Source organism: Oryzias melastigma, linkage group LG8 (assembly GCF_002922805.2).
Source record: "Oryzias melastigma strain HK-1 linkage group LG8, ASM292280v2, whole genome shotgun sequence".
NCBI lineage: Eukaryota > Metazoa > Chordata > Actinopteri > Beloniformes > Adrianichthyidae > Oryzias > Oryzias melastigma.
In genome coordinates this window covers 8,877,531-8,905,377 of record NC_050519.1, presented here as the reverse complement: position 1 = coordinate 8,905,377, position 27,847 = coordinate 8,877,531, and the positions used below count along the sequence as shown (strand labels likewise).

At 40.2% G+C, this 27,847-nt stretch overlaps 2 protein-coding genes across 2 annotated transcripts in view; both read left to right on the top strand.

The window, feature by feature from the left end:
* The window catches only part of raver1 (ribonucleoprotein, PTB-binding 1), an 8,796-nt gene extending 8,325 nt beyond the window's left edge, over positions 1 to 471 (top strand). Inside the window, exon 15 of the mRNA XM_024272849.2 lies at positions 284 to 471. The gene's annotated coding sequence lies outside the window, so the exon portion shown is untranslated. The remainder of the gene's footprint in view (positions 1 to 283) is intronic.
* Positions 472 to 12,456: 11,985 nt separating this feature from the next.
* The window catches only part of pde4a (phosphodiesterase 4A, cAMP-specific), a 43,548-nt gene continuing 28,157 nt past the window's right edge, over positions 12,457 to 27,847 (top strand). Inside the window, exon 1 of the mRNA XM_024272579.2 lies at positions 12,457 to 13,881. Coding sequence (XP_024128347.1) covers positions 13,586 to 13,881 — 296 coding nt within the window. The 5' untranslated portion in view covers positions 12,457 to 13,585. The remainder of the gene's footprint in view (positions 13,882 to 27,847) is intronic.

The window sequence follows — 27,847 nt, the reverse complement described above, 5'->3', positions numbered from 1 at the left end:
GACGGTTTGATTGTGAAAACTCATTACCTCTGACTTCTGCTAAAAAATGCAGCTACACTTGAGCCTTAACAGTGTTCTCTGTGATCATCCTGCCCTGTGTTGGCCTCTATCATTTACTATTTCTGTTTTTTTGCTGTGTAAATAGTTTCACTTGATCATTTTTTGGAGTCTAATGCTTATGTTTTAATTCTACCTGCCCCTGGTCTGGTATTTTTGAATGATGTTTGCTGCTAATTGTAAATTTTTTTTATTTTTAGTTTTTGCTCCCCTGTGTATGTTCAAGGCTGATGTGTTGAGTGGCATCACAGCAGACTGTTCATGTTGTGTATGGACCAAGAGATGCAGCTGTCTCGTACGCTCATAATTCAGTTTGACTGATTGGATTTTTGACTGCTTTGCTCTCATCCTCTGTACCGCCATGATTGTCTCTGTGTGTGTGACGTGTGCAAGTAAATGTTATTTAAACATTTATCGTTTTGTGAACTCATTGAACTAAACACTAAAATCATTTTCACAAATTATCAAAAACATTAAAGCTTTTAGTCACAAGAAAAAAATGTTGAAGAAAAGTTTTTTTTTTTATATCAAATTAACTTAATTGCAGTCCAATCACTTTATTCTATGACGTATCAAAATAAAAGCAGTAACGGGTTGAGTCTCGGTTCGTGATCCATCAGTTTTATTTTTGTAATCCGGGTTGACATATTTTTATTTGGGCATGATTAGAAGTGTAATAAACCAAAGTGCCTCTTCTTAATCAGCGGTGATTGCCTCCAGTCAGTGGGTGTTTTGCCTTATTGGTTCAGTAACCAACCATAAGACTGATGTTCTCACACCCCAGCAGGCAGATTTGGCAAAAGAAAAGCTTGTTGCCAGTAAATCTTCCTGGAAGCAAAAACTGGTGGCTAAATGTCCTCCTCTTGTCCTACATGGCTAAGGAGGCTTAAACAGAGGTAATGACATTTCATGATGCGCATACTGAAACCTTTAATAATTTATAATCAAATCAGTCTCCGTCTCTGCTGAGGTGCCTCTGCCCGTGTTTTCCCGGCGCATGTTCTAACAGGTTTCATCTGCTCTTCAGAGCCGTGAATGTGACCTGAATGAATGCTAAGCAGGTTTCTGCAAGGAAGATAATTGGTGCTCCCTTTGTGGATTATGTATTTTTTTTTTCATTAGTAAACTCGGTCAATCATCAGCAGGTCGCTAAAAACACGAAGCGTCTAGATTCGAATGTGGCAGGCTCAGGAGAGACTTCAAGCTCAAGCTTTGATTAGACCGCCTGATGGCTTCCAAATTAAAACAAAGAGCAGGCTGTAAATGCCAGTCAGCCATTAGTTTCATAACGCTCTGAAAGCAGGGGCTGACCGGAGGAGCCGAGAGTGAGTAAACAGGAAAAGCACACAGGTCAACACTTTGGCTATTAGCCCAGGAGAATCAAGGAAAGAATTGATAGAAAATTTTTCTTCTAATTGTACCAAAAATGTCAACTCACTGTCCACCTTAATAGGCACACCTGTCTAATTGCTCGTTAATCCAAATTTCTAATCAGCCAATCACATGGCAGCAACTCAATGCTTTAGGCATGACATGGTCAAGATGATCTGCTGCAGCTTAAACAGTATAAGAATGCAGATGATTGGAGTGACTTTCACCCACAACCACCTCTAGGGTTTACAGAGAATGGTCAGAAAAAGAAAAAATATCCAGTGAGCTGCAGTTCTGGTTATGAAAGCAAAAGGGAGTCCAAGTCCATACTATCAAGGTTTATCTAATAAAGTGGCCGGCATTGCCTTAGCTATGCTTAATAGTAAGATAATCTGCCTTCACCACTCAATTTTGTTTATTATTTTTAAAATATCATCAAAGTCTATGAGAGAATTAACCTATTAATTGAAGTATTTTCTCTTTAGAATTTGCCATTTGCATCTCATAAATGTTAACTCCTCAAATGATGCTGTAATGTTCTCACGACACCGTCTGTTAGGAGGCTGGACGGTGGGCCGCGAGGCAGCACTTATCCTTCAGTCTGAAGAGCCTGGAGTCAAGAGGTGGATCTCTGCATCTATCAGTCTGAAAGGCTTTGATCAGACGGGTTTCTCTGGAACAAATGAACAACAAGGAGTGAGGATTTCCCCCGGTGCACAGAACCTTATAAAACTCCTCGGTTTGGATCGATGTTTCTCAGAGGAGTGGGAGTGACTTCATGTTTGGGTCTGTTATGATATGGGACAAAAGAGAGCAATTCTTCTGTTTTTAGTGTTCTTCTGTGGAAATGAGGACATTAAGAGGGATTTTTTTTCAAACCTCCTGCTGTATTAGAGCATTTGTCTCAGCTGCAGACTTTAAAAAAAAAATCTGCTATATATTTATTTTTAAAGCTTCTGGCACCCTTGAATTGTGTTTCTCATACCTGCAGCTTGTCTACCCGAGTTCTCAGAGGGATCCGGCGCTGCTCAGTGGACGCTGTGTCAGACACATTTAGATTTCTGCCTTTCATTTTTCCACCCACACAGTTACCCTGCACAGTTGCTGGTGAATGCTGCTGAAACCTGTGATTTCTTCTTCCCAAATACATGGCGGGGAAGGAGGCAGAGCTCTGAGGAGAAATCACTGCAGCATCATTTATCAGAAACATAAAAACGCCCGAATCGATGTTTCCCTGGGCTTTGCGTCTGTTTCAGAAAACATAAATGTAACTGCCGTTCACCTTATGGGTACTTTATGAAGACAAATTCACATATTTAGAGATGTAAACACTATAATCCACATGCAAGACGTGCATTCACATGTGCAACAAGGAATTACAGCTTTATTTCAGTGTACTAGCATTAAAGTGCACACCACAAGAGCTGTTTATAGTGAGATTAGTCATAGAAAACAGCCCACTCCCCCAGTGACAAACAGTCTATAAAACAGAAACATCTCTCCAGACTCTTCTGCATTTCCCTGAATGCAGCAGAAGAAGAGAACCCCCAGTTTTGTTGCTAATACATCCCAACAAGGTTAGATTATGTGGGGGGGATTTACTCGAAGCCCGTTTTCCTCCCCTTTTCACTGACAAAAACTCGGGCATTGCCCTTCTTTTCATTTCCTCTCAGTCCACTCTAAAGTTGTACAATGTGTGTCGCAGTGGGGCTTGAAAATTGGATAACTGCTTATTGTTATGGAAAATAAACGCAGCGTCCTGATGCAGAGTTAGTCTGGAAATAACACACTTGACTAGAAAGCAACTCATAAACAAAATGCTTTTTTCTCTGGGGAGCTCTGCTCATTTAGATGCACGTTAAACTGTTCGAGTCATGAATATTCATTGATCATCCGTTTGTTCCGGGACAGAACCAGCCTCATATAAACTTTTAGTTCCCTCAGCCAGTCTCGTTAAAAACTGTGGGCCATACGAGAGGCTTACTTTTCATCTTAAAAGCTTTCCTCATTCCTATTTTGATTTTCTTACTTCATTGTTCACCATCTGGCTTCTGTTGACATTGTTTAACATCAAAAACCACTTGCATTTCGCTTTGAGCTGATCCTATGAAACAGCTTTTACCACAAAAACATGGAGATTTGGCTCCTAATCTATCCATGTAAATTGAAGAAAAGCATTATATTAGTAAAAAGGAATCTAATTCAGTTAGAAAAGCTAAGAGGCCTCTTTTTCCTGATAAACCGTGCATTACCGCCTTATTATTGGAAGCTCAAAAGGACATTTAAGGAGGTGCGGTGAAGAAACATGTCTTTGAGGTCAGTCTGACACTCATCCATTACAGCTCCACAATCTCATTAAAGTTAGTGGGGGCTCTGAGATTGTCTTATAATAAACATTTCAGCATCTCACTGGTTTTCAGCCAAGACAAGCCCTTATCCACATATTGACTTCTCTTTCTCATCTTTACACTACATAACAATTACAAAATAGGGTTCCCTCAAATTTTTGATTTCTATGTACAAATTCGTTTTTTTTTGTGCAAAATAAATTGTATTTTATGTGCACAAATTCGTACATTGTGTTAACAAATTAATACTTTGCGGGAACACATAAGCCTCTTGTGGCCACAAATTAGTATTCAGTGGTCACAACTTAGTAGTAGAGATAAAATTTACTAAGATACTCATTTGTGCCCACAAAAATGCTAATTTGTACCAACAAAATACTGATTTGTGAACACAAAACACTAATTTTTGCCCACAATATTCTAATTCATGCCCACTAAAGTCCAGTTTGTGCCCACGAAATGCTAATTTGTTCACACAAAATACTATGTTGTGCCTACAATTGCTACTTTGTGTCCACAAAACACTAATTTGTACCCCAAAAGACTCATTTGTAGCCACAAAATACTGATTTGTGCCCACAAGTGCTAATTTGTTCACACAAAATATTGATTCGTGCATACAAAATTGCCAAAAAATTGCTAATTTCTGCCCACTAATACTAATTTGTGGCCACAAAATGCTAACCTGTGTCTATAATTGCTAATGTGTTTCCACAAAATACTAATTTGTACTCAAAAAAACCTTTTCATGGCCACAAAATTATGATCTGTGCACACAAAATGCTAATTTGTTCTTACAAAATACATATTTTTGCCTACAAGATGCTAATTTGTGACTAAAATTGCTCACATGTTTCTACAAAATACTAATTTGCACCCAAGAAAATATTTTTCTTGGCCACAAAATACTAATTTGTGTCCAAAATTGCTCATTTCTTCCCACAAAATACTAATTTGTGGCCACAAAACACTAACTTGTGGCCAAAATTTCCAATTTGTATCCATAAAATTCTCATTTGCACCCATAAAAAGACGTATTCTTGGCCACAAAATACCAACTTGTGCTTACAAATTTGCTAATTTGCGCCCACGGTATCCTAATTTGTTAAAAAAAATAGCGAATTTGTGGCCACAATTTACTAATTTTAGGTCATAAAGTACTTATTTGTGCACAAAAAAAAAAAAAAAAACTTATTTGTACACACAAAATATTTATTTGTGGCCACAAATGATAAATTATTAGCTTTTATATCCAGGACTCCATACATTTAGCTGCATTTCAAGATGTCATAAAAACAAGAATGTTGTGTTAGCTTCTCTGCTCCTTACAATCTGTGGACTTCCACTGAAAATTATAAATATATATTACTTAGGTCACCAAATTTGAAGGAAACTCGAGAAAATAGTGGATTCCTTTCCATCTAAACCCTCCCAACAAAATTCTAGCACGTTGCATTTGCTTTTCATCACACAATTGTGAGCAAACATTTGTTGCTAGACATTGCTCACTGTTGGAGAAGAGAAGCTGATTATTATTTTATGGCCCACCACTGGCAGAGGGTAGATCCATAGTCCAGCATTTCCGAATGCCCAGTGAGTTCTCAAAGGCCAGAGACCAAACCGGCCCCATCTCTGGACACACAGATCTCCAGTATCTTCTGTTAATGGATTACAGCTTTGCGAAGAAACCTTCCCTGGAGCTCAGTTTAAGCTAATTTGTCCGTAAAAGCATGCTTGATCTTGCTTCTTCTCTTACCAACCAACATTAAAATCCAAACAGGAAGCACACAGAAGCCTAGTGGCTGCCCAACCGTCTCGTTCATGTGGACTGACTAAATAAGACTGCTTGGCATTTCAATTATTCCTCACAATATGAATGTATAACAGGGGAAGCCATTTGGCGGGGTTGGTCATAATAAATCAGATGTTTGCTAAATGAAGTACACGGCTGACTCAGACAAGAGAAGCACGCAGAGCAACACTCCATTCTGACTGAGTTTCCTCATCTACTCTACCCCTTCCCCTCTACTCTTTATTTTTTTATTTTTTACACAAAGAACCTTGAAATGTGCTAATGATTTGGCGCCGATGTGTTTTCATGCCATCAGGGGGTACTTCATTCTCTTTGAATGGCATTTCATAATCCACTGTTAGCTTTAATACTGCAACTAATGTTCCTGGAGCATCTCCGATTTACCCCAAAAGAGCAAAACCGAACCAAAAAATGAGTCACGTTCACCATCTTCTGCAAGCTGCAAATTATTTTAGGTTTATTTTTTGGTGAAGGTTTGGACGCAAGATACTTAACTGTTCCCTTTTATTTGTTCAAGGTAAACTGTTGCAGCTGAACTTGAGAGGTTTTGTGGGCTGCGAATCAATGTTGGCTCAAAATGTTCCGCACAGAATGCCTAAATATTTATGTTGTGCTAAAAGTCTTTGTAAAAGGATAGTCAGTAATCCTTATTTTCTCTCATAACTGCTCAACTTTTTCTCAAAATTTCCTTTTTTGCTTATTAAAAAATGGGAAAAAAACAAATTTTCAAATATTGTTTGAGTCATTGCAAGGACTACAACTGTTAACCTTCCTTCAAGGATCTGACCGTCCTTCTGCAGCTGCGTTTTAGAATACAGACAATTTTTTTAACAAATATAAAATTTAAATCAAATTAAATTCGGATGAATAGCCATGTAAAAAAATAAATGCATCATTTTATGTGCTGGCCTTGACTCTGAAACAAAACATTCCAGCATTTTGACAAAAAATAAGTAAAAACTTTGAGCCCAGAAGGTTAAAAATGATGTGAAGATAAGAAGTCTGCAGAGAAATATGATAAAATAAAATCTTTTCTGAGTTTAAACCCTATCTTACAAATTTTACCTTCGTATTTCCCACTGAGTTAATAATTCAGCACAAGGCTGCGTGCATTTGACCTGGCAATCATACATGTACATAAATATCAGAGGAGTCTGATAGTCAAAATAAATTAGCATCAGGCAACAACAGGCCCTAAACTGCTTGACATTCTTGCTTTTCTATATTTAACCATTTCAAAAAACCCAACCAGAGGAAAATGAGTTCAGCCGAGCTTTTTTTGAGCCTGTCGTGGCCTTCAAAGACACTAAAGAAATTATTTTCCATTCCTCTAGGCTCATTTGTGTGGTTCTGCAGGCTGGCAAAAGTGCAAAACAACACATTTTTTCAGACTAATTTAAAAGTTTTATGGAAAACAGATAACGATGAGGTTGCAGGGTCATTTTTTTCTTAAAAAAAGGTAAGACAATGCTTCTTCCTAGGACTGGTTTGGTCAAACAGATGCACTGTGGTGCAATCCAATGAACCAAATCAATCCTGACAAAGCCCAAGAGTCAGGTAATAATTGAAAGGTGATACTTTTCACACAAGATGACCTGAACATCTGCTCAAACACCTTTAATCAACTTCACCAAATCTTCCCGTTTCATATTCTCTGTGCCACATGTTCCTGTCTGTTTACCTGCTCTTTATTGGCTTGAAGCTTCATATCATGACACACAGCAATATGTCATCATATATAACACACAAATTAGATATGGATAGTTTTTCTCTTTTTCTGACAGAACAGAAAGAGCAGAAAAATAATGGCTTAATTTAGACCAGGGCAGAGAAGAAAAAAGAGAGAAACAGCTCCTTAGAGTGTCATTCTATTTCCACAGCCTGTAATTACAGTATAGCTCGAAACCAGGCTAGACATCTCCAACCCAGTCAGGCTGTTTCTTATGGCCATGACCTTCTTTTTATTTATTTATTTTTTGTTACCAAGATTTTAATTTATTGTGTGTATGAAATAAAATGTTTGCCTTCAGGAGGAAGGTGTTTTTGAGCATTGTTCATCCATGCTGCTCAGCAGAGAAGACTTTAAAATATGCTTTACTGATTAATAAATATGTAATAAAGCTTATATGCAGGTTTTTTTCCCCGTTTAATCAATTTCACTAAGCTGAAGGCCAATATTATAGACCATTAACGTGTTTGGTAAGCTTTTAAATTAATGTGTTATATGCTAAACAGCCTCCTGTTGTTTGATGGATTGATTATGGTTGGAAGAAATAGAAATATTAGCAGATTGTAATGTTTTTTAATGAGCCTCAGTTGTGTGTGGATGGATAACTCACAACCACAACAGTTGGGACCTCTTTATCATTCTGATAATCAGTATTGTCATCCGGTGCTCTGGGGTGACAGGGCTTTCTTAAGTCATTATTTGGAGGAAGAGTGAGGTTGTTTTGGGGTGTTCTCTTCACAACACTTTGTTTCTGTCTTTGGTTGTACTAAATTATACTACAGCTGAGTTTTATGTTATTACACCAGTACTGAAAAACATACAGCCCCATTGAAAAGATGAATTGTGTTGATTTTCCAACACATTGTATCACAGTCGTCACAATAAAACAAACATTTTCTTCTTTCAGTACAAATTTGGAGTGTAAATCTTTGCTGAACTAGATCAATACTTAATTTAATTTGGGCGTCACAGGGTTGCTAGAGCCTATCCCAGCTACTTTTGAACAAAGGCGGGACACACTCTTAACAGGTCAGTCCCGGGCATGCTCAAATTCACACCTAGAGGTAATTTAATTTAATTTAATTCAGTTTTATGTGCAAAGGCCAATATATTGTCTCAACCGGCTTCACACCGGCTTATTGTCCAAAAACATAAAATTAAAGAAGAATTAGCTTATCTATCTCGACACTACATGTTTGAATAGTGTAGCAGATGGGCTTCATCCTGATGGATTTAGGATAGCTGGGGCCACTAGACGAGCCAGAGGCGAGGTCCACTGCCAAGGACAGGAGCACGGTCGTTCCTTCATCCAGATGGATCTTGGGGACACCTGGGAGAGCGAGACGAGCCAGAGGCGAGGTCCACTGCCAAGGAAAGAACGCAGACAATCCTTCATCCAGATGGAACTTGGGGGAGGAGATGAGCCAGAGGCGAGGTCCACGGCCAAAGCACAGACGAACCGCCTAAAATCTAGAATCTCTCCTGCTCCACCGGAGGGGAGTGGGGAGGAAGAACAACACATGAATTGCACTGCACCAAACGGAGGTATGGAGAACTAAATGAAAAATAAATGATAAAGAATACTGGAATAGATTGAAATTTAGAATAATTTAACCCATGAAGCTTGTTTTTGAGGAAGCCGGAGTGCTCAGAGAAACCCCCCTGCTCACATGGAAAGAACATGCAAACTCCACATAGAAGGACACAGCCGCTGCGCCACCATGTGGCCCTTTCAGATTACTACAGGACATTTTTAACATAACAAGTCAGATCATTTTTGGAGCTGGTTTGGCTCATATTTTCTCTACTTTAGAATCACATTTATTCTCTGTTCTGCAAATACTTTTACAACTTACTGTTTTTATTAAATCATTGAGTAACATAACATATTTTTGTGTTCGTGATGACAAGTAACTGGACGTATTGATAAGCGCTGAGGGGGGTAAGGGTTTACTAAAGAGACACTTAAATTAACCTCTTAAGACCCAGCGTCCACACTTGTGGGCATCACATTTTGGGTTATATTACCACAATAATTAATTCTGCTTAATTGGAGCCCTGTGACTACATGTCTAGAGGGTTGGCTCAAATATTAGCACGGGTCTTGAGAGGTTAAAGCAAAACAGACATGAATTTTTGTGCTCTTTAAAAGCTTGTTCTTTGCCTTTTGGTTGCTGTCAGTAAGTCCAAAAAAAATAATAATGAAAACCAGAAGGTTTGGACACATTTTCTTTAAAACCAGCTTTCTGGCTTTTCTGCATTATGGGTTTCATGTTTAAAGCATTTATTGATTTTTTTTTAAAGCTGATTTAAATACAAATATATTTGAGTCTGCTTTTGCTTGTTTTCCTTATAAAGATTTGCTTTGTGAGATCTAAATAAAGCAGGATTATGTTAGGGAAAGTCTTTTATTGGATTTTTTTTAGCATGCATATTTTATGAAAGTCATCTGGTATGCCTTTTGCTCCTCTGTGACCGTGTCCTTTCTTCTGTTTGAACGTGCCAGCATGGAGGCACCACCTTTTGGGGACATTTGGGAGAATGCTTTCAGCTGACTCCAAGGAAAAGGTGGACTTTCAGGAAATTCTTACTGACACCACCTCCCCAGTGAGGCTTGTCTCCCGCTAAAGTACAGCCTGCTGCACATCAAGCGCTGCAGCTGTGGGCAGAACATTAGCAAAGCACGACTCTCCACTTTCTATGGTTTCACATTTTACCATCATTACTTTCCAGTATGAGTCCCCTTGTGTAAATCAACTTCCTAAAATTTGTCAGTCCAGAAACTGTCTTCTAGTAATAATCTGCCAGAACCAGCACTTATTTCACTGACAGCTTTGCTCCTGTGAGAATTCACACTGCTGGCAGAGGAAAAGGAGGTTAACAGTGCATCCACACATCTTCCTATTTATTTCATTTTTTAGCATCTTTTCTGCCGGAGGGTCACCAGTGGCAACAAGCAGAGCAACCCAGATGTCCCATTTTCTGCCCTTCTTTGGAAATCTGAAGGCTCTTCAAGGCTGAAGCTGGATGATGAATCCTGCAAACATCCTCCCTGAGAAAAGATACGTGAGAGCGCACGGCTGTGTCTTGATTCCTAAATCCTCACTCTCTTCTCAGGTGCTTCAGGCGTTGGAGAATTGAAAAAGTTATCAGGTGGTTTTATTTTCTGGAGGTGATTCAGGAAATGAGCACGGAGGTTTGGACAAAAAAACCTGATCAAAAGTGGCTGCAGAAGGTCAAAAAGAAGCAATTAATGCACAACACTGCACATCAATTCAAATTCAGTTTCTTTTCAATGAAAAGAACATTTTAATTCACTCTGGTAAAAGTACGCCTGTGAGTATGATTCATGAATAATTTCAGGAAAGACTGTAAATAAATGCAAATGAGGCAAGTTTGCATGATTGTATTCATTTATTAAAATACATGGAAGAGAAGCATAAAGGGTCCAATTAGCATGAAGAAGAATCTAGATTAAAATTGTATTACTTAATCTTGTTTCTTAGTTAATGAAAGACGTTTTCTCAGTTGTTATGAAATCAAGTGAACACAGACACTGTTGATGAACTTTGATGTTCAAATATTTGAACTTATCTAAGATCCAAGAGTGTTTATGGTTTTAAGTTGTATTCAACAAATGAGGAATGAGGTGTTTAAGGTCACAAGAAATTAAGGTTTGCCGCAATTTCAATAATGAAGATCTAACTCATCTTCAGGTGGATTGCTGATTTTCAACTCCACGTCACTCATCAATTAGTCCTCATTCTGTGCCGATTACTAAAGTACTCACTTTCTTTATAGCCAATCACAATTAAATTCCTTTAAATTCACTGAATTCTGTTTATCCGCTTTCCAGACATTTTTCCAGCCCACCTCCACCCTGTTCTCCTCCTTGATTTTGGCGCGGTCTGGCCTAAACCACCATCAGCATCTGGACTCTCTTCACTTGGTCTGAGGTCATCAAAGCATGCAAGAGAGAATAAGAATATACTTCCCATCAAACTTGTTTTGACAGGTGCCCCGCCCCCAACCCCACCCTTCAAGATGATATAGCAATTTTAAATGTTTCAAGTTTACATAAAATTTTACATTAAATTGTTATGTCATCTTGAGGAGTGGGGTTGGGGGCGGGGCACCTGTCAAAACGAGTTTGATGGGAAGTATATTTCTATTCTCTCTCATACAAGATGCCTCCGGCCAAGAGTCCAACCACCAAAGACGACATACTACCCATTCACACTCAAATCCTGTTTCATAAATCTTATAATCACACTTGCATCATCTCTCCTTATTGAAATGCTGTTATCAAACATGTAGAAAATCCACTTGATAAATGAAAAAGAATATGAAATGCCAATTTCACAGGCCACCAAAGAGCACCTTTGACATGGAGAGATCTGAATCACCTCAGACTGAACCAGGTCAGGTTCTGATGGATTAAAGCCAAGAGGGCAGCAATAAGAAAAGCCTGAAATCCCCAAAGTTCCAACAATTGTCACAAAACTCGGTTTGAGGTCAAGTTTTAGATTATTTCAGGAAAGTAATTACACAGAGGAAGTTCAAGGGCACCAATGACTTTGACCAGAACGGCACAACTTGACCAAATGTTTTATTTAAAAGTCCAGGCATTTACTGTCAAGTTTTCCAATTATAATGTGAATTTCTCACAAAATCTATGACTTATTTCTGTCTTATTAATTCAATTAAGGAAAATTCCAGATGGGTCACGACAGACTGAAATGATACAAAACTTTAAAGCCTGCATGTGTCTTTGAAAATAGCCACAAAAAATACCTCAAAGTTTAACAATCAATAAACTATTGAATTTTTTGTGTTCTTTTTTTTTAATATAATGAAAAGACACATGAAACAAAGTCAAGCTTTAGTTTAAAAGCAGCTCCTGTCCTGAAATTGATCAAACTAACATCAAAATCGATATTTTGGGCTTTATTACATAAAAGAGGGGAGACAGCAGACATGCAGACACTTTGAGTGAATTACGTGCAGAATGATAAACAGTGCAAGGCTTTGACTCGCTTAAAAATAGCAGTGGAAACAATAATAGGGACACTTTCAACGCTGACACGCACAGAACCCAGTAATTAAAAGTGAAAGATGAATTTGCATCACTTCTGACGCGCAAAGATGAGGCAAACCGGAGATTGAAAAGGAGGGAAAAAAGTCTCCGAAACAGATTATTAGTCAGTTTTAACTTCTGCTTCTTGTAAAATCAAGACAAACGAACGAATTACAAGTTTCATAAATCAAATGACCGATTTGCTGCTATGTCTTTTGGCGAAGGAAATGCGCAGTGCGAGCGCATGGGGCAAATGATAATGGATGAGCGCATAAGAGGAACAACCACCCATCCACCACGGAGAGAGGGAGAAGAGAGGGAGAGGGAGAGCGCGCTGAGATGAAGCCAATGTTTGTCGTCGAACTCCTGCAAATATGAAGACGAGGAGATAATGGCCCGGACTGAGCAGGAAAGCTGCACCTCCTCAAATATCAAATTGTCTCCGTTTTTTGGACCATCTTGACTGAAACTGCGGGGAGCCAGGAGTTCAAGAATCGCTTTCAATTATATTTTTTTGTATTTTTTTAGGGGAGGATTTCAGATTTGCTTAAGAAAGATAGCTGAATACCACATCTCATTAGAAGGATGGGGTCGATCATCTCCATGGAGGGATTACTGGAGACCTGTGCGCCATGGGTGCGCGCAGAGACGCAGTAGCTCTGCATGAGCCGTGATGGACTGAGGAGTTTTATGGAAACTGCTTGGAGATTTCATCTTAACTGGGAGACAGAAGGACAGCAATAATATCCCGCAGAGAGGAGCCAGCACCAGTGGGGTTTTTCCCTCGTGTGTTTGCAAAAAGTGGCTAATAAAAAGCAATAAATTCTCCTAAAACAAATACTGTCGTCTGCTTGTGCGCCATGGGCGATGAGGCGTCAAACTTCAGGAGAAGCAGCAGGACCGGTGCCTTTCTACCCAAACCCCGGACTGCTGAGGAGAGAGCGTGGATTCTGGGATGAACAGAATCGGATCCACAATAATGAGATTCATAATTTTCTGAAAACTTGTCAGGCTATCACTGTGACAGTTTCGATGTTATTCAGAGAGCAACATTCAGAGTTTGATTTGAGACCAAGTGGAAGAGAGGGACATGAAACCGTCTTTTGTGTTTAAAATAATCGAATACAGCCATAATATTTGAGTTATAAAGGGATCTTAACTTTTTCTTCTTTTTTTTAATTTTTGGCACAATGATGGAACCACCACCATGCTCGAAGAAAAGTCTTTCCCTGTCGCTCCCGGTTCCCCGGGAAGGACAAGCGACTCTAAAACCTCCGCAGCATCTGTGGAGACAACCCCGGACCCCGATCAAAATCAAACACCGGGGGTACTCCGACACCGACCGGCACCACCACCGGCACATGGAGCGCTCCGACGCCATGGATACGAGCGATCGACCGGGACTGAAAAAGTCCCGAATGTCCTGGCCGTCCTCCTTCCACGGGACCACCAACACATCCATCGGAAACTGTGTCGGGAATAAACGGTAGGCGACGGAGCCGTGCGCATGCCAAACATCCCAATAATAGCCGATGACAGCCCACGAGGCGTACGCGTAAACGGGGGAGGGGTGGAGGCATTTTAATGAGTGCGAATTAACGCAGTGCGCCTTAAGGGTTAACTGATATGTTGAGCTTTCCATCGGGAGGCGGGACGCGTGGGTTTGTCGGTGCGTTATGCGTCTTTGGACAGACTGTATTATGTGTGAGGAGCAGCCCACCCACTCGAAACGCAGAAGCAGCATCTGCAAATAACAATTTTAAGAGCGTCCACAGGTTAGACTACATATGGTCCATGAGTAACGCGCGCTGCAGTTCTTTTAATGGCACTTAAGGTCCGGTGGGTGCGTGCGCTCATGCGTGCAAGACGCAGGCACAACGCGCGCTCGGGGCATCCACAGGGGGGTGGATTTGGAATCTAAAAACTAAAAGTACACAACAGAGTCTTACTGACCTCTGACCCCATGGGTTGCAGGTACAAAAAAAAACAATTATAGATATTTTTAATGATGCAGCCTTACCTGGACCTGTGTCACACAGATGGTTTCAGACAGCGTTTAATAAGCTCACAGGGATGCTCTCTGATCCGATGTGACAGTAAAATATTCATTGCATGAGAGAAAAGGAGAGGGAAGATACCGTCCAAGACTGCGGAATTATGGTACATTTTAGACCTGCGAGCAAACAATTCTATCAGCTTTAAAGTCAAACTGCAGGAGGCTTGGTAACCGGGCAGATTAGACTCAAATCTTTTCATAAAGTGACTCATGGAAGGACACATTTTTTTATTTTCAACCAAGGTGCAACCATTTTCTTCTAATCTGCTTCTTCCCAGTGAAGGAAAGCAGGTAGTTTCATTATCCAACAGCCTGTTCAGCTTGGGTTACAGTGAGGCTTGCAGTTGATGTGACTCACTCTTTCTGTGTCTGTGGATATTGTCTGACGGAGAGATGGTCAAGGCCTTCTCTGTGTTTTCTTCCATGTGCAGCATCTTACAGCCCACCTCTAATGAATCTGAAATCCCCACATGTTCAAATTTGTCAAACTCCTGCTGGCTAAAGGAGCAGCTCCCTACATAGGAGAACCGTTTTACAAATTCCATAGAAACATCTTCAGAAGACATTTGTTTTCTTGTGAGAGGGGTTTTCTTTCCGATTTGCATTTTAGACCCCAGGTCACAGGTTGAGGTGAGCCAAACTTTGGTGCACAGGGACCAGCTCTGCCTGTTTTTTTTCCTTCTGTGGGCGGCAAGAGAAGTAGATAATTTGATTCCAACGAGCTCAGTTCTGAGGGCAGACTAAGCCGGCTCCAGCTGTGTGTGAGTGGACCTCAGCACAGCGGCGAAGAGATGTGTGTGATGTGTGGGTGTTTGTGCACCATGCTGGTCAAGAAGACAGGTGCGTGCAGGAACTGCTGGATAAACATTGTGAGGCAAGATTAGTTCCCTAAATGCATTTACTCACTGTGTATGTGTGTAAAAGTAGGGGTGTAGATGAGGGGAAGTCTGGACTTTAGCCCATACGGTTCACAGCATGTTCTGGATTTTTCCATTTTATTTTAACCCTTTGACACCTGAGGTGTCGCGAGTGATGGTTAAACACAAAATCTTTAACATACTGTAACCTTTTAACCGTTAACATGATCAACGTAATTCCAACAGATTTTGAAGGAGAAAAGCGGCTCGCGCCACTTTTCTCCTTCAAAATCTGCTGGAATTACGTTGATCGTATTAATTAAAGAATATTACAGAAAATAAAAGAACATAAACACTGGAACTACTGTGTTAAAAGGGCCATACCATGATTTTTGGAACACTAAAAATCAAATTATTTATGAAATATGAGTCATTTTTGTGGACCATTTTAATACACAGAAGTGAAACGACTCGATCTCTGAAACACCGCCTTTTGCTCCTTGTTGGTCCCGCCCATTTCACGATGTCATCCTTGAGCTCGCTCATAGACTGTCTATTCCTTGGGCGTCTTTATGCGAGGAAGTTGTAGTTGTAGCCTTAGCTCGTGTGCTATATGCTTACAGTATACTGCGTGATTTACTCATGCGTCTGGCCTCTTCATCCAGTTTGATTGTAGGAATGGCGCCGGCTCTGAGATTTAGGCCCAATCCCAATTCTTCCCTTCTCCCTATATCCTTGTCTCTTCCCTTTCATTTGGCTCTCCAAACAGAGAGTTGTGTCTAATATTTCGGACGTCACTTTTGTCAATGACGCTATCAATAATCGGCAGTCCGCTAGTTTTAGCGTGGAGCTTCCAGCGCTTGAATATACATAACAACACTGGTTTTATAAGGTCACGCTCCAACAAAAAGTCATTACTTACTTTTGAATGTCAACTTATGTGGTTCAGAGTACACCTACGTGAAGAAAGACATCTCGGTTTAGTGTTTAATCGCGGTTTAGACTTCATATCCCTCCGTTTGGAGGGTCGGATTTAAAAAATAAATTTCTTGGACACACACTTAAACTCCACCTTTAAATGGAGGTAAAGGGAGAAGTGCTGGGGAGAAGGGAAGAATTCGCTCTTCTTTTGGAAGTTTAAACAAACACCTCGCAGCCAAAGGAGCAACAAGATAAGCCACTTCTTCTTAACGCATGCTACGCAGAGAAAATGGGTGTGTTCGTTGTAGTTTGGGGGCGGAGCTTGCAGCACAGATACTTCCTGGAGGGGGCGGTTCAAATCAAGCTGACATCAGCATGATAGGACCTGCTCGTTTTTGTGGGTATGGGAGGAGTGCAGGTTTTTAGAGGGTTACACTTAAATGCATGAACAGATCAAAATACCGATTAGGGGTTCTTTATAGAGAGGACTGAACAGTAAAATTCATTTAAAACCTCAAAAATGAGAATGTTCATGGTAAGGGTTAATATCAGTAGGAGATCGGGCTGTTTTTATTTTTCCTCTCACATTTGACTGTAAATTCCACCTCATTGGTTATTTCCAGCTTTGAGGAGATGCCTCATTTCTGCTCTCTTTTCAACAAGCTTCATGAACATCTGTGTTGATGCAGCAGCTCTGTACTTTTAGCTCAAGGCAAACTTGCAATGATTCTGGTCCGTGAAGGGCAGCCCAATGTGTTTTTCACTCTGAGTGTGTTTGTTTCACTGCAGTGCGTGAAAATGATTCACACTTTTGAGCAAAAATGACAAATAATCTCTTTTTGATTTTTATTTTTTAAATTCCTGCTTTGCATAATAAAGAATTATACAGATTCGTTTGGGTAGACTGAGTACATTTAGAGGGGAATGGGAAATTTAATTGGTCGTTGATCGGTGGAGAACTGACTGACCCGGAGCACGACCCTTGTGTCCTCCAAATGCACGATGGGTCACTCACTCAGAAGTTGACCAAGACCTTATCTAGAAGTTCAAAAGATCAATCATCTGGAGGGTTGATGGAAAAATAGCTTCAGACCGGGTTCAAAGAGAAACATACTCAGCTGTGCGGCTGCAGCTGAAACCCTGACAAGCAAATGACTCCCAGAGTCAAGAATATAGTCCTCTCTGTCCTGTTTTTTTATAGAAGAATTGCTGTGTGCAGCTGTTTTCACTTGTCTATTTTTATGCCTATATTATATCCTGCAAAATGGCAGTCTTGGTGGCAATCAACAACCCCCATGGGTGTCATTCTGCCTCCTCCTTTCATCCCCGATGTCTTTTGTTCAACTGTCATGTCACCGCTTTTGTCAAAGGACATTAAATATGAGCGTATCAGTCATCAGGTCCCATGCCCAATGCACCCTGGGAAGTTTCATCACTGACATGAACCACTGACATTGAAGAAGAACAAGAAGAAGAAGAAGCAGCTCGTCCCACAAAATCTGTTGCTATGGTTACTTGTTTTGTGCTTTTCTAGATGTCATTTATCAACACCTACCCGAAAAAAAGGCCAAGCTAGGGTGCACTACTTTTCGGGTTTGAATGTAAAGTGTGTCAGTGTGGAGCAGAACCCGCTGGAAAGACGTCATGACTCCTGCGCCTGTGACGGCGAAGAGAAATTGAATATTTTTGCACCTTTTCCTGAAGAAGCGTCGCCTTCAGATAGTTCAACAACAGCACAGACCTGCTTTCTCCCTGTTCAGTCATCTGCAACCACTTCAAACCAAAGCCCTGCTCGCCTTCGCACAACCACTTAATGCATTCTCAGACACTTTTTTCCCCCACAAGCTAGAGATCCTAAGCTGGAGAGGCTCTTTTTTTCATTACAGCTGATCCCCTGCCACAACAATTTAGCTCATAATGTGTTGTACCTTCAACTAATTACTTAATACGCTGCATTTTCATGGTGATGATACGTCTACATTTCGATAAATGAATAAAAAACTGTCCCGTACCTCCAAAGGTATCCAGGAATATTCCCAATTAAAGTGTTAGGAGCTCTGAGTAATGGACCTCTTATCTCATTTGTATGGTGGAGCCATCTGTTTAGGCTACAGATTGTGCTCCTCTGTGGAAACATCACTCTTCCTCTTTACTCTAAGCGCTAATTAGTATCTGGAGGCATCTCGTGTGCTGGAACGCTGCTCGCTGTTGGCTGGCTCAGATAGTTCCCAGGTAAAAATCTCAGGATGCTTTTTTAGTGATGTCTCCAGCAGGTGAGTGCTGGAGGGCAGTCTGAGGTGTGTTTCATCTCCTCCCAACACTTCGCCTGACTCCGGGCTCCGATAATTAGCCAGATTGCTGCTAACCACGTTTTTGCACATTCTTCTTGCTTGAAATGAAAACTGTGGCAGCTTTGTTTTGGAATTAGTTTCACGCCGAATCTTCCTAAAAAAAGATAGGCTGGCCGTTCTGTTTTTGTGCTTTAACACATTATAGATGGGCAGAGATCCCAGCAAAAGGAACAAATTACAGCTCTCTCCACGTTTGATGCAGCTTGACTGCTGTCGTTTTTCAGATCATGTTCATATTATCACCTTTATTGAACTTTCTGTCACAGTTTATTACGCATCCGTTGCTTCTGATTCCAAATGCTGGGCATTATCACATCATATTGTTTGCCGTGGCCTTTAGTCCATTCATATGAGCGTCTTTGATTGCTGCCTGTTTCTTTTTGATCCTCTCCTGGGCGTGCCTCCTTTCACTCCCGGTGAAAATGGGAAGTATTGATTCCATCTCTATTTCCGTTCTCGCCTTTGTCTCGCCATTGTGTGGCCCGTCTCACTGTTTCCCCGCAGCTTCCAAGATTCTCTCTGATAGCCTTGTTCTTGCTTACAGCGGCATTGAGCACGCTATCATGAATCTATCATTTTTATCCATTCATTGTCATCATCGGCGCCCTGCAGAGCTCCTTCCCCCCGGAAGCCAAATCTGAATCTCAAACATTTACACTCCAGCAGAGCACTAAAATGCCAACCTTTGACCTTCTATGAGTTATAAAATTGTTCTTTCTTGAAGCTCCAAAAACTTCCAAATACTGTCCTCACATGGCAGGAAATCCACTGCTGTTGAGTTCAAACAGCCCCAAGCATTAAAAAGAGGTTTGTTTGAAGAGAAAAATGTTGTTTGGCAGATCAAAAAACCACCACCTCTTAAAAAAAAAAAAAACATCTTTTGAATTTCAAATCACCTTACAGTTCTGATTTCCCGTGACGCTGAACATAAAGCTCTTTAGCAGCAGTGTTGGTAATTTATTCCACAGGCCCGTGGCTGCTGTGAGTAACTGACAGGGAAAATCTTTTGAGTGCAATCAAACTGCCCACTTCAAACCGAGAAGGTCTTCGTCGCTGAGAGTTGGGTTTGGACTTGAATGTCAAATGTGTGCAGAGCTTGAGAAAACTCTAAAAAAAAAGAAAAAGGAGCTGTGTTGGTGAGGTTTACTTTTGCTGCAGGTCAGGCCACAGCTGTGATGTGTGACACCAAAGACACCTTCCAAAGCAGCGCTTTAGGTTTGGTGCGGATCTCCTGAATGACTGAGACTGACAAGCCTCTGTCAGCTGTGTGAGTAAAGAGGAACAAAAGGCGCTCACCTGTCGAGCAGACGGTTGTGGAGTAACAGACTCCAAGAAAAAAAACAAACAAAAAAAAAAACGATTGAAGGCATGCACCTGGAGACCACTCTCTGTGCCGGAAGACCGCTTCCTTACTCCACTGTCTGCTGATTCCAGCGTCCCATCGAAGGTCTCGCTGTCTGCGGTCAGTTCTCCTGCCATAAAAAATGCTGGCTCTGTGTCATTCTTAACAGGAAGAAAGTCTGTCCTGTTTGGAGTAAGAGGACAGATGGCGTTATTAATATTCTGCCACTTCGCTGACGTGAGCAGTGGCCCAGGCCCAAACTTTTGATGAGATCCTTTCACTATTTTTATTGTCAGAGTGGGCAGGAAATAAAGGAAGAGATAGTTTTTCTGCTTTTTTTGATCTGATTCAACATAATGAAAGGGATGTTGTTTCAGCTCAACTGGAAAAAATGCTTATCCAGATATATCAGCATAAAGGCTGCCAAGATGTTTCACTATGAATTTGATGATGACGGAATTTAGTAGCAAAAAAAAGGATAAAGATCGGCCAGAAATCCATTGTAGATTTTTAAAATGTGGAAAAAAATACTTTAATTAATATGAAATTATAATAGAATTATCAATCTTGGTCAAAATTTTGTTTTAATTGAGAATATTTTGCTTCTTTGTATATTTTTGCTCATAATAAAGAAATTAAAAATCATAATATAGTTTCTCAAGTCTTTGATTTGCCATCAAACTTTTCTTTTAGCCTTTTTTTTATTTCGACCAGCCGAGGACACGTTGACATTTCACGTCCGTGCCAATAGAGGTCGACCAAATTGATTTCTGCATCTTCAGTGTTTGTTGCTCCTGGAAGATTAACTAAAAGGTTAAGGCTGCTTTAGAAAACCCTAATATGTGATCAATATAAGTCTGCAGACATCAGATATTATTATAGTATTTATGAGATATTCGTGTACTCAAAGTTCTTAACTAGTAGAATTTCTGAAATTAATAATAATCTAAAAAAAAACTGATGTGTTAACAAAAAAAATTCTCATGGAGGCATTTAAATGATGATAAATTAATATATTTCTGAGTCTCCATAAAAAAAAGTCAATTAAACATATTTTTGCATTTATGTTCTCCTTTATAGGAGTTTGGGGACATCGTTACAATTTAGATCAATGAGAAACATCGACATTTATTTTATTAACCTTTCGTTTCACATGCAGCAGGATTGGCTCCGCTCCTCAGAGTCTCAGGCACGTCTGGGTCTCAGTCTGAGGTCTTTGCAAGAATATTTCAACAAAGTGAATACATTAAATCTATTATTTCTTTCTTTTCTGCTCAGCAATCCACCTTTGCTTTCACTAATGAACAATTTATTAATTTAGTCGTGTTTGTTTGTAGTATTTTTAGCAACAATAAATCCTTCAGACGCATTGAAAAGAATAAAAACGAAGCAGATAAAGAGGTTTTTTACAAAAACTCCCCATTTTCTATCAATTTGCAGGCAGTCTTATTTAATTAAAAGGGGATTTCTGCCCACCTGGATGCACATCACAGTGTGCAGACAATAGCGGGGCATATGCTTCCTCCTGTAAGGCGGGTCACAGCCATTTCTCTTTGTCACTACATATATAACACCTGCAACCTGTGCTGCTGCAACAAGATTTACATGAAGACCTGAGAATTTTTCATAATGCATGAAGCTGCTGATGATTTATAGCTGGCCGGGGCTGCCTGCTTCAGGGCTCGCACGCACCATTTTCCCCTGCGAGGAAGCCACTGCTGCAGGACCTGACCTCTCCTACGTCAAGTGTGAGCTTCATAACCCATCCAACCATGTCTTGTAGGCCATGTTCATGTTCACACATTAAGGAGCCACTCTCAAGCTGAGAAAAAAACAGAGAGCTTAAGGGTTCAGGGTGGTATTTTTGTGTGATGCTCCTTTCAAGTCTGAGTTTTTGACATTTAGGAGATCACTCGTTTAAGGTTAAGTGCCGCCCTTCAGTGGCGTTCCTCATTACAGAGTTCACCTTAACTGGATGGATTTTCCGAAAGATGCTGATGAAAAATGTATTTCACCCCTCCAGCTAAGGCAGTGTAATTACAGTAAGAGCGGAATGGCCTTAGGCTTCTCTGTTTGTGCATTTTAGAGATTTAAGAGCTCATTGTGTGCGCAAGGTTAACTCAACAGAGATCAGAGTGTTCTTTTTTTTCATCCAGAGGAGGAATCCCTCCTCTGCTTTTTATTTTTTTGTTGATACTTTCGCCAAAAGAGAAGGTCTACCTAATCCTTCATATGCTTACAACAGCACGGTCCAAGGTCGAAGACGGGAGGTGAGCTGAAGTTGACGACAGCCTTCTCCTTTAGCTTAATTGCAGCGGAGAGCTTTAACAGGCCCCGTAAATGATGCTGGCTATAACAGGTGGAACCACGGCAGCGGTATCTACTGACAGATGACGCAAAAGTGAGAAGCGGAGAACCTGAAAGTGTTCAGAGCGAGGGCAAAGAGGGCTTTTGTCTTCAGGGATGAGTGACAATTGTGTATTTTGTCACATCTAATTCAAAGCCCTGTCTGCGGTTGGTCGTGTCCTTTGCCACTCGTGGCCTCACTTGTGCACATCACTGATGCTGCTGTGTACATGAATGCCAGCCTTCCTTTTTCTCAGGCTGCTATAAATAGGAAGAGAGAAGCCCGGGGCTCTTGGAGTAATGAGATTAAACCAAACCAGCTTCAGCTCACACTGTTTTATTGAGCTTCATCTCAGTTTCTGTTCCATATTTCAATATATATAAGCATGATATTGAGAGCGGTTGATGCTGCGGCTAGGCTGAGCCCATGGAGGAGCATTCGGTTAAGCATCAGTATGCGGTGTGTGTTTGAAAATGTGCAACGGTATCACAAGTGAGCGATAATGTGAAAGACTTGTGTGTAATGTCCTCGTTTTGCACCCTGCAGGGCATGGCACGTCTCCTATGGAAGCATTCATCATGATGGTAAAGAGTTTGTCACCATTACTCTGTATTGTCGTGACGCCTCAGCCGCTGACTCAAAATTAAATCTCCTCTTTGCTTTATGACTTCTTCAGAACCTCCCGTTTGATGCAGGAGGAACAATAGTGCGATGCGGTGCATGAGGCTTTTGTCCAATCCTGATCTGTGACAGGCGGAGAGCCACCCTGGCACGGTTACCGTGCATTCTGTGTGCGAGCATGTGTTTGTGTGGATGCATTTGTGAGACGGACAGCGTCTGGGGACATGCAGAGTGGGAGACATGCATTCTGTTTGGACATACTGTGGATTCTCACAGCCCATATTTCCCAGCTCTGGTGTTTTCAGATGGTCCTCTAAGACTTGGATTTTTTTTTTTTTTTCATTTTTTTATTTTACTACTGCTCTCAGGGTCCATTAACCAATCATAATTTCTTCCTCCATTCTCTTTTCATCAGTTAAGAAGCATTTGGCTCCACAGGTTCACTTGCTTCTCTGCTAATAAACAAGCTGCGTTTCACTTATCGGCGCTCAGCATTGTCACGCTGCACTTCCATCAAAAAAGAGCACGCACAAATTGTGGATGGGCCGAGAGTCGGCAGGAGTCAATCAATGCTCCTCTGCATTCAGAACACAGATAAATACAATCACACACACGACTGCAAACATCCGTCTCCGGCAGCTTTCAATTTCCTTTGGGTTTTCAAGAGCAGTGTGAAGGCAGCCGCCGCCGCCACCGCCGCCGCTGCTGAGATTTAAAGAGCAGAGCGTAAAGTGGACACGACTGTTGTTCAGGTCTTGGCTCTGTACTGTGACAGATTAAAGGCAAACAGATAGTGAGCGTTCAAGCCACAGTGGTGAGGAGCTGGGGGAAAATTGAGTGCAAACAGTATGAATCAGGGGGGAGACTCGTTGGAAATCACAATGACCATGAACAAATCTAAAGGTAAAAGGACAGACAAGATGGCAGCAAACAGCATAACATCGAAGTGACAGACTAATTGACTCATCAGATGAAGCGTACAGCGAGGCAATGACCCTGAGGCGCTTTTGCCACAAATAGCCCCCCACTGCTAAGCTTTTCTCCCTCATGATATCTCACTGTTAGCTTGAATCAACATATTCATTTTCTTACTGTGGTCTCAATAACACCATTTTCACAACTACCATCATTATTATTATTATTATTATTATTATTATTATTATAGTTGCAGGGTTAAATTTATTTTTATTTCATTTTTTAAATAAATTATGTTAATTCTGATCATCATTTGATCTATTTCCAAAGCCTTTCCAGTGATTTTTATATATGATGACATTTTTGGCAAAACCTGTTTCGTTTTCTAAGACATAGTTTCTACAGTTGCTCATTAGCCTTTAAAGTTGTGGGCAGAATTGTTAGGCCCGACCCCATTTCCCGTCATCCATCTCCTTTCATGCTCTTCCACTAGCTTACAGCTCCTCACAACCCTGAAATAGCATTACCCGCACAACAAAAATGTCCAAGAGACCTAGAGGCAGACAAAATGGGGGCTGAAAAATCATTAGCCGGAAGCTGAAATACTACAAGATTTGTAGGTACTTTTATTAAAACTTTTTAATGTGAATAAACTGTTTAGTGCTCTGGATTAGCTTAAAATGTGCTTTATTAGTTAATTACACAGAGCCTCACTCAGTGCAAAGTATTGTTTTGTGCCACCTTGCCTGCATTACCGAGCGTTCATGACCTGATCTTCTGTTTCTGACCCTGATTTTGTTTTGTGGACTTTTAGCTGTGCTTAGTTCCATCTGAACTAATAAACCTGCCGCAAGTGGAACCAGCTGTCTCCCATTTGTGTTGCTTACCAGCACAAACCCCCTTTTCTCTGCAGTTCAGCTAATTCATGTTGATCGTGTAAAGAGTTACAGTATGTCAAAGAGCATTGACATAACTGTTTGGGTCACCTCTTATATTGGTGTTTTGTAACCAAAAACAAGTATTTTTTCACCGAAATGTGCGCCTTAAGCGGTGGCGGGGGAGGGCGGTTTGATGTTCTTGACTTCCTTCCGACTAATGATTTTCAGCCGCCATCTTGTCTGTCCCCCTCAAAATAGTGAGCAATACTGGAACTATCCAGCCGTACAGTTTTTATGTCAGCTCAGAGGAAGAAAATGAAGAAGTACATGGATCTAGTCGTCTGCAAGTGCACACATCTGAATGGAGTGGAACAAGGAGCTTTTGGCTTACCGATTGTAGGATCTATGTCAGTGCTTCAAATTTTTTTGAACAACTCATTATTCACAATTTGAATTAAAAAAATCTTCAGAAGCACAATTTTAGTCTAAATTTTCTTTATATATGTCCTCCATCATGAAAAAAAGTAAAAAAAAACTGTAAAAACAGGATTTTCATTTGAATTGGTCTTTAAGGTCTTTTAAATGTTTTTGCTGAAAACAGAAACATTGCTTTGCATCACTTCCTGGTTTGGATTTGAAATGATTTCTCACAGGATATGGTATTTGGATTGTATTTTTTTAAAAGGTTGTCTAAAACTGAGCTCTCTAGAGAACTAATCCTTCAAAATTTTTGTGATCCTTTGACATTTCCTGCAGCACGTTCACACAGAAACTTTTGGCCTTCACTATATACTCCCCTGTGAGCTGAAATGAGCTTTTTCTACACCACTGACCACAAGGAAGACTTCAGAGTTTAAGCAACTGTTCTTGGAGCTCACGCTGCTTTCAAAGTAAAAATGGAAACGTTCTTGTTGGGAACCACAGTTTCTCAGTTTAAAATAAGCAATTTTTCTGGGTGAAAAGAAGATATTTTAAAGCCTCACTCCCATCATGTCTTGATCTATTTTCAGATATTTTCAAAGTGTTAATTTGATTATGAACATTTCGTTTTTAGCCAAGATAATGAAAAAAAAGTCTTTTTCTTGAACATAATTTCTCCGGAGTGGCAGTAGTTCATCAGAAATTTGCCAGTTTTCTGGTTTCTATTGAAAGAAAAAAGAAAAAATATATATTATTCATAAATAAAAATAAAGTGTTAAAAAATAAAAAAAGAAAAGAAAAGAAACCAGAAAAGGTGAATAGTGGGACATCACTGATTGGGTAATGACATTTGTCCATTATTTCTACTGAAAAGTATCTGCCATTAAACAATATAAGAAAATCATTAAGCTTTTATTTGTAAGCAGACATCATTGAAAAAACTCAAACATCCAAATTCAGACATCTTCATCCAATCAGTGCTGTCCCATAGTGCCTGCCTTCTATTTTGCTTTTTAACATTTTATTTCAAATTCTGGAAATCTTTTTTGTTTTCTGAAACGTTTCTTTTTATTTAATTTAATTTCTTAAGTAATTGTCTTTTGGTTTCTAAAATTTTATTTTGATTTCTAATAATATATTTATATAATATATATTATTCTTCTAATAAGATTTATAGTAATATTTGTTTTGCTTTTTCAATTGTCATGTGATTTTTAGTCATCTGTTTATGCATTGCATAATTTGTTGGTGTGATTTGCACTTCAAGGCCACCATAGTTATCACTTTGTGATAGCTATGGTGGCCCTGCAGTACAAATCACCTCAGGTATTACATTGCTTTGCAACAAAATTCCCCCTTGTAGGCTTTACTTAACAAATCCACACAGATTTAATAATCCAAGGATGATCAAGGAGCCATTTTCCTTCCTGTCAAAACACTGATGGAACTTTAAATCTCTTCTGGAGAAGATTTCTGAATACCAGCTTTAATAAGAATCCCACCTGAGGTTCAGTCAATGAAATCTGTTTCGCTGTTACACAAAGACTCTCCGTCTTTTCCTGTTCTCAGCAGAAAAGTCAGCGAAAACGTCTGACAAGTCTTACCTCAAGCCTACTTCATCTCTCCACAATGCACGGCCAATCTCAAGTAGTGAATCTAAAAACAGGGCGCATTGTGACATTCATGTTTAATTCAAAGCAGCGGTGAACAAGGTAACGGAGATACTGGCATGCTCTTAGATTGTTAATGTTGTAATTGAAGAGAAACGGATAAAATTACTGCAACAGCTGTGGCAAACTAATGGTGACCTTATCCAGAGGATCCCCTCAGGCGTTTTTGGTGTCGTGATGTTTTCTAGCTTAAGGTTTGGCATGTTTGATTAAAACTTTTTTTTTAAACTGCACACAAGCTTCCCAACATCTAACTGGGAACAGAAAAGGTTCTGATGAACAAAGTGGAGAATTCATCAGCCTGAGAAGAACAGCTTCTGCAGGTTAGATGAGAACAGAGCCGGCTGAGAACCGTTAACATGCGTGCACACCGCCATCAAACGCTCATCTCTGTGAGAGCTGCTCTGGAGAAGGCAGAAAGAAGGAGAGATTTCTTTTGACTGTTTTATAAAAACGCGCCGTTGCTTTTAGCTCTCCCACAGGGCGGAACTACGAAGGACAATGTGCAAAACAAAGAAGCGGGAAGCAGCTCATTGATGTGCTCACTTTTTGTTCAGCAACACCACAAATGCATTAAAGTCTAACTCAGAGCAACAACGAGTGAAATGGAACGTTTCACAGCATTCAAATTCACCATCAGTGCTTTCATCCGTATTTTCTGGTTTGTTTGTTTATTTGTTTTGCTTTTTGTCACGCAGCATAAGAAGTCGGCCATTTTTATTTATTTTAGCTAACATGTAAGTCTAGATAGATAGATAGATAGATAGATAGATAGATAGATAGATAGATAGATAGATAGATAGATAGATAGATAGATAGATAGATAGACAGAGGAAAAGATGGAGACGAAAACGGTGAGATGGCGAGGAGAAACAGGGCCACAGTGACATAAAGGTAGAACTGGATGACTCATACTTCTCTCTTTCTCTTCTTTTCTTCATCTCTCTCCCGTCTGGATGAAATAAAAGAGGCCCAGCAGCCCCAGCCTGCAGAGAGGGAGTTACGGGTGATGTGTTAAAAATACTACCTCTTGTGTTGAACTGAAGGAGGCGGGCAAGATAGGGTTTTATGAAT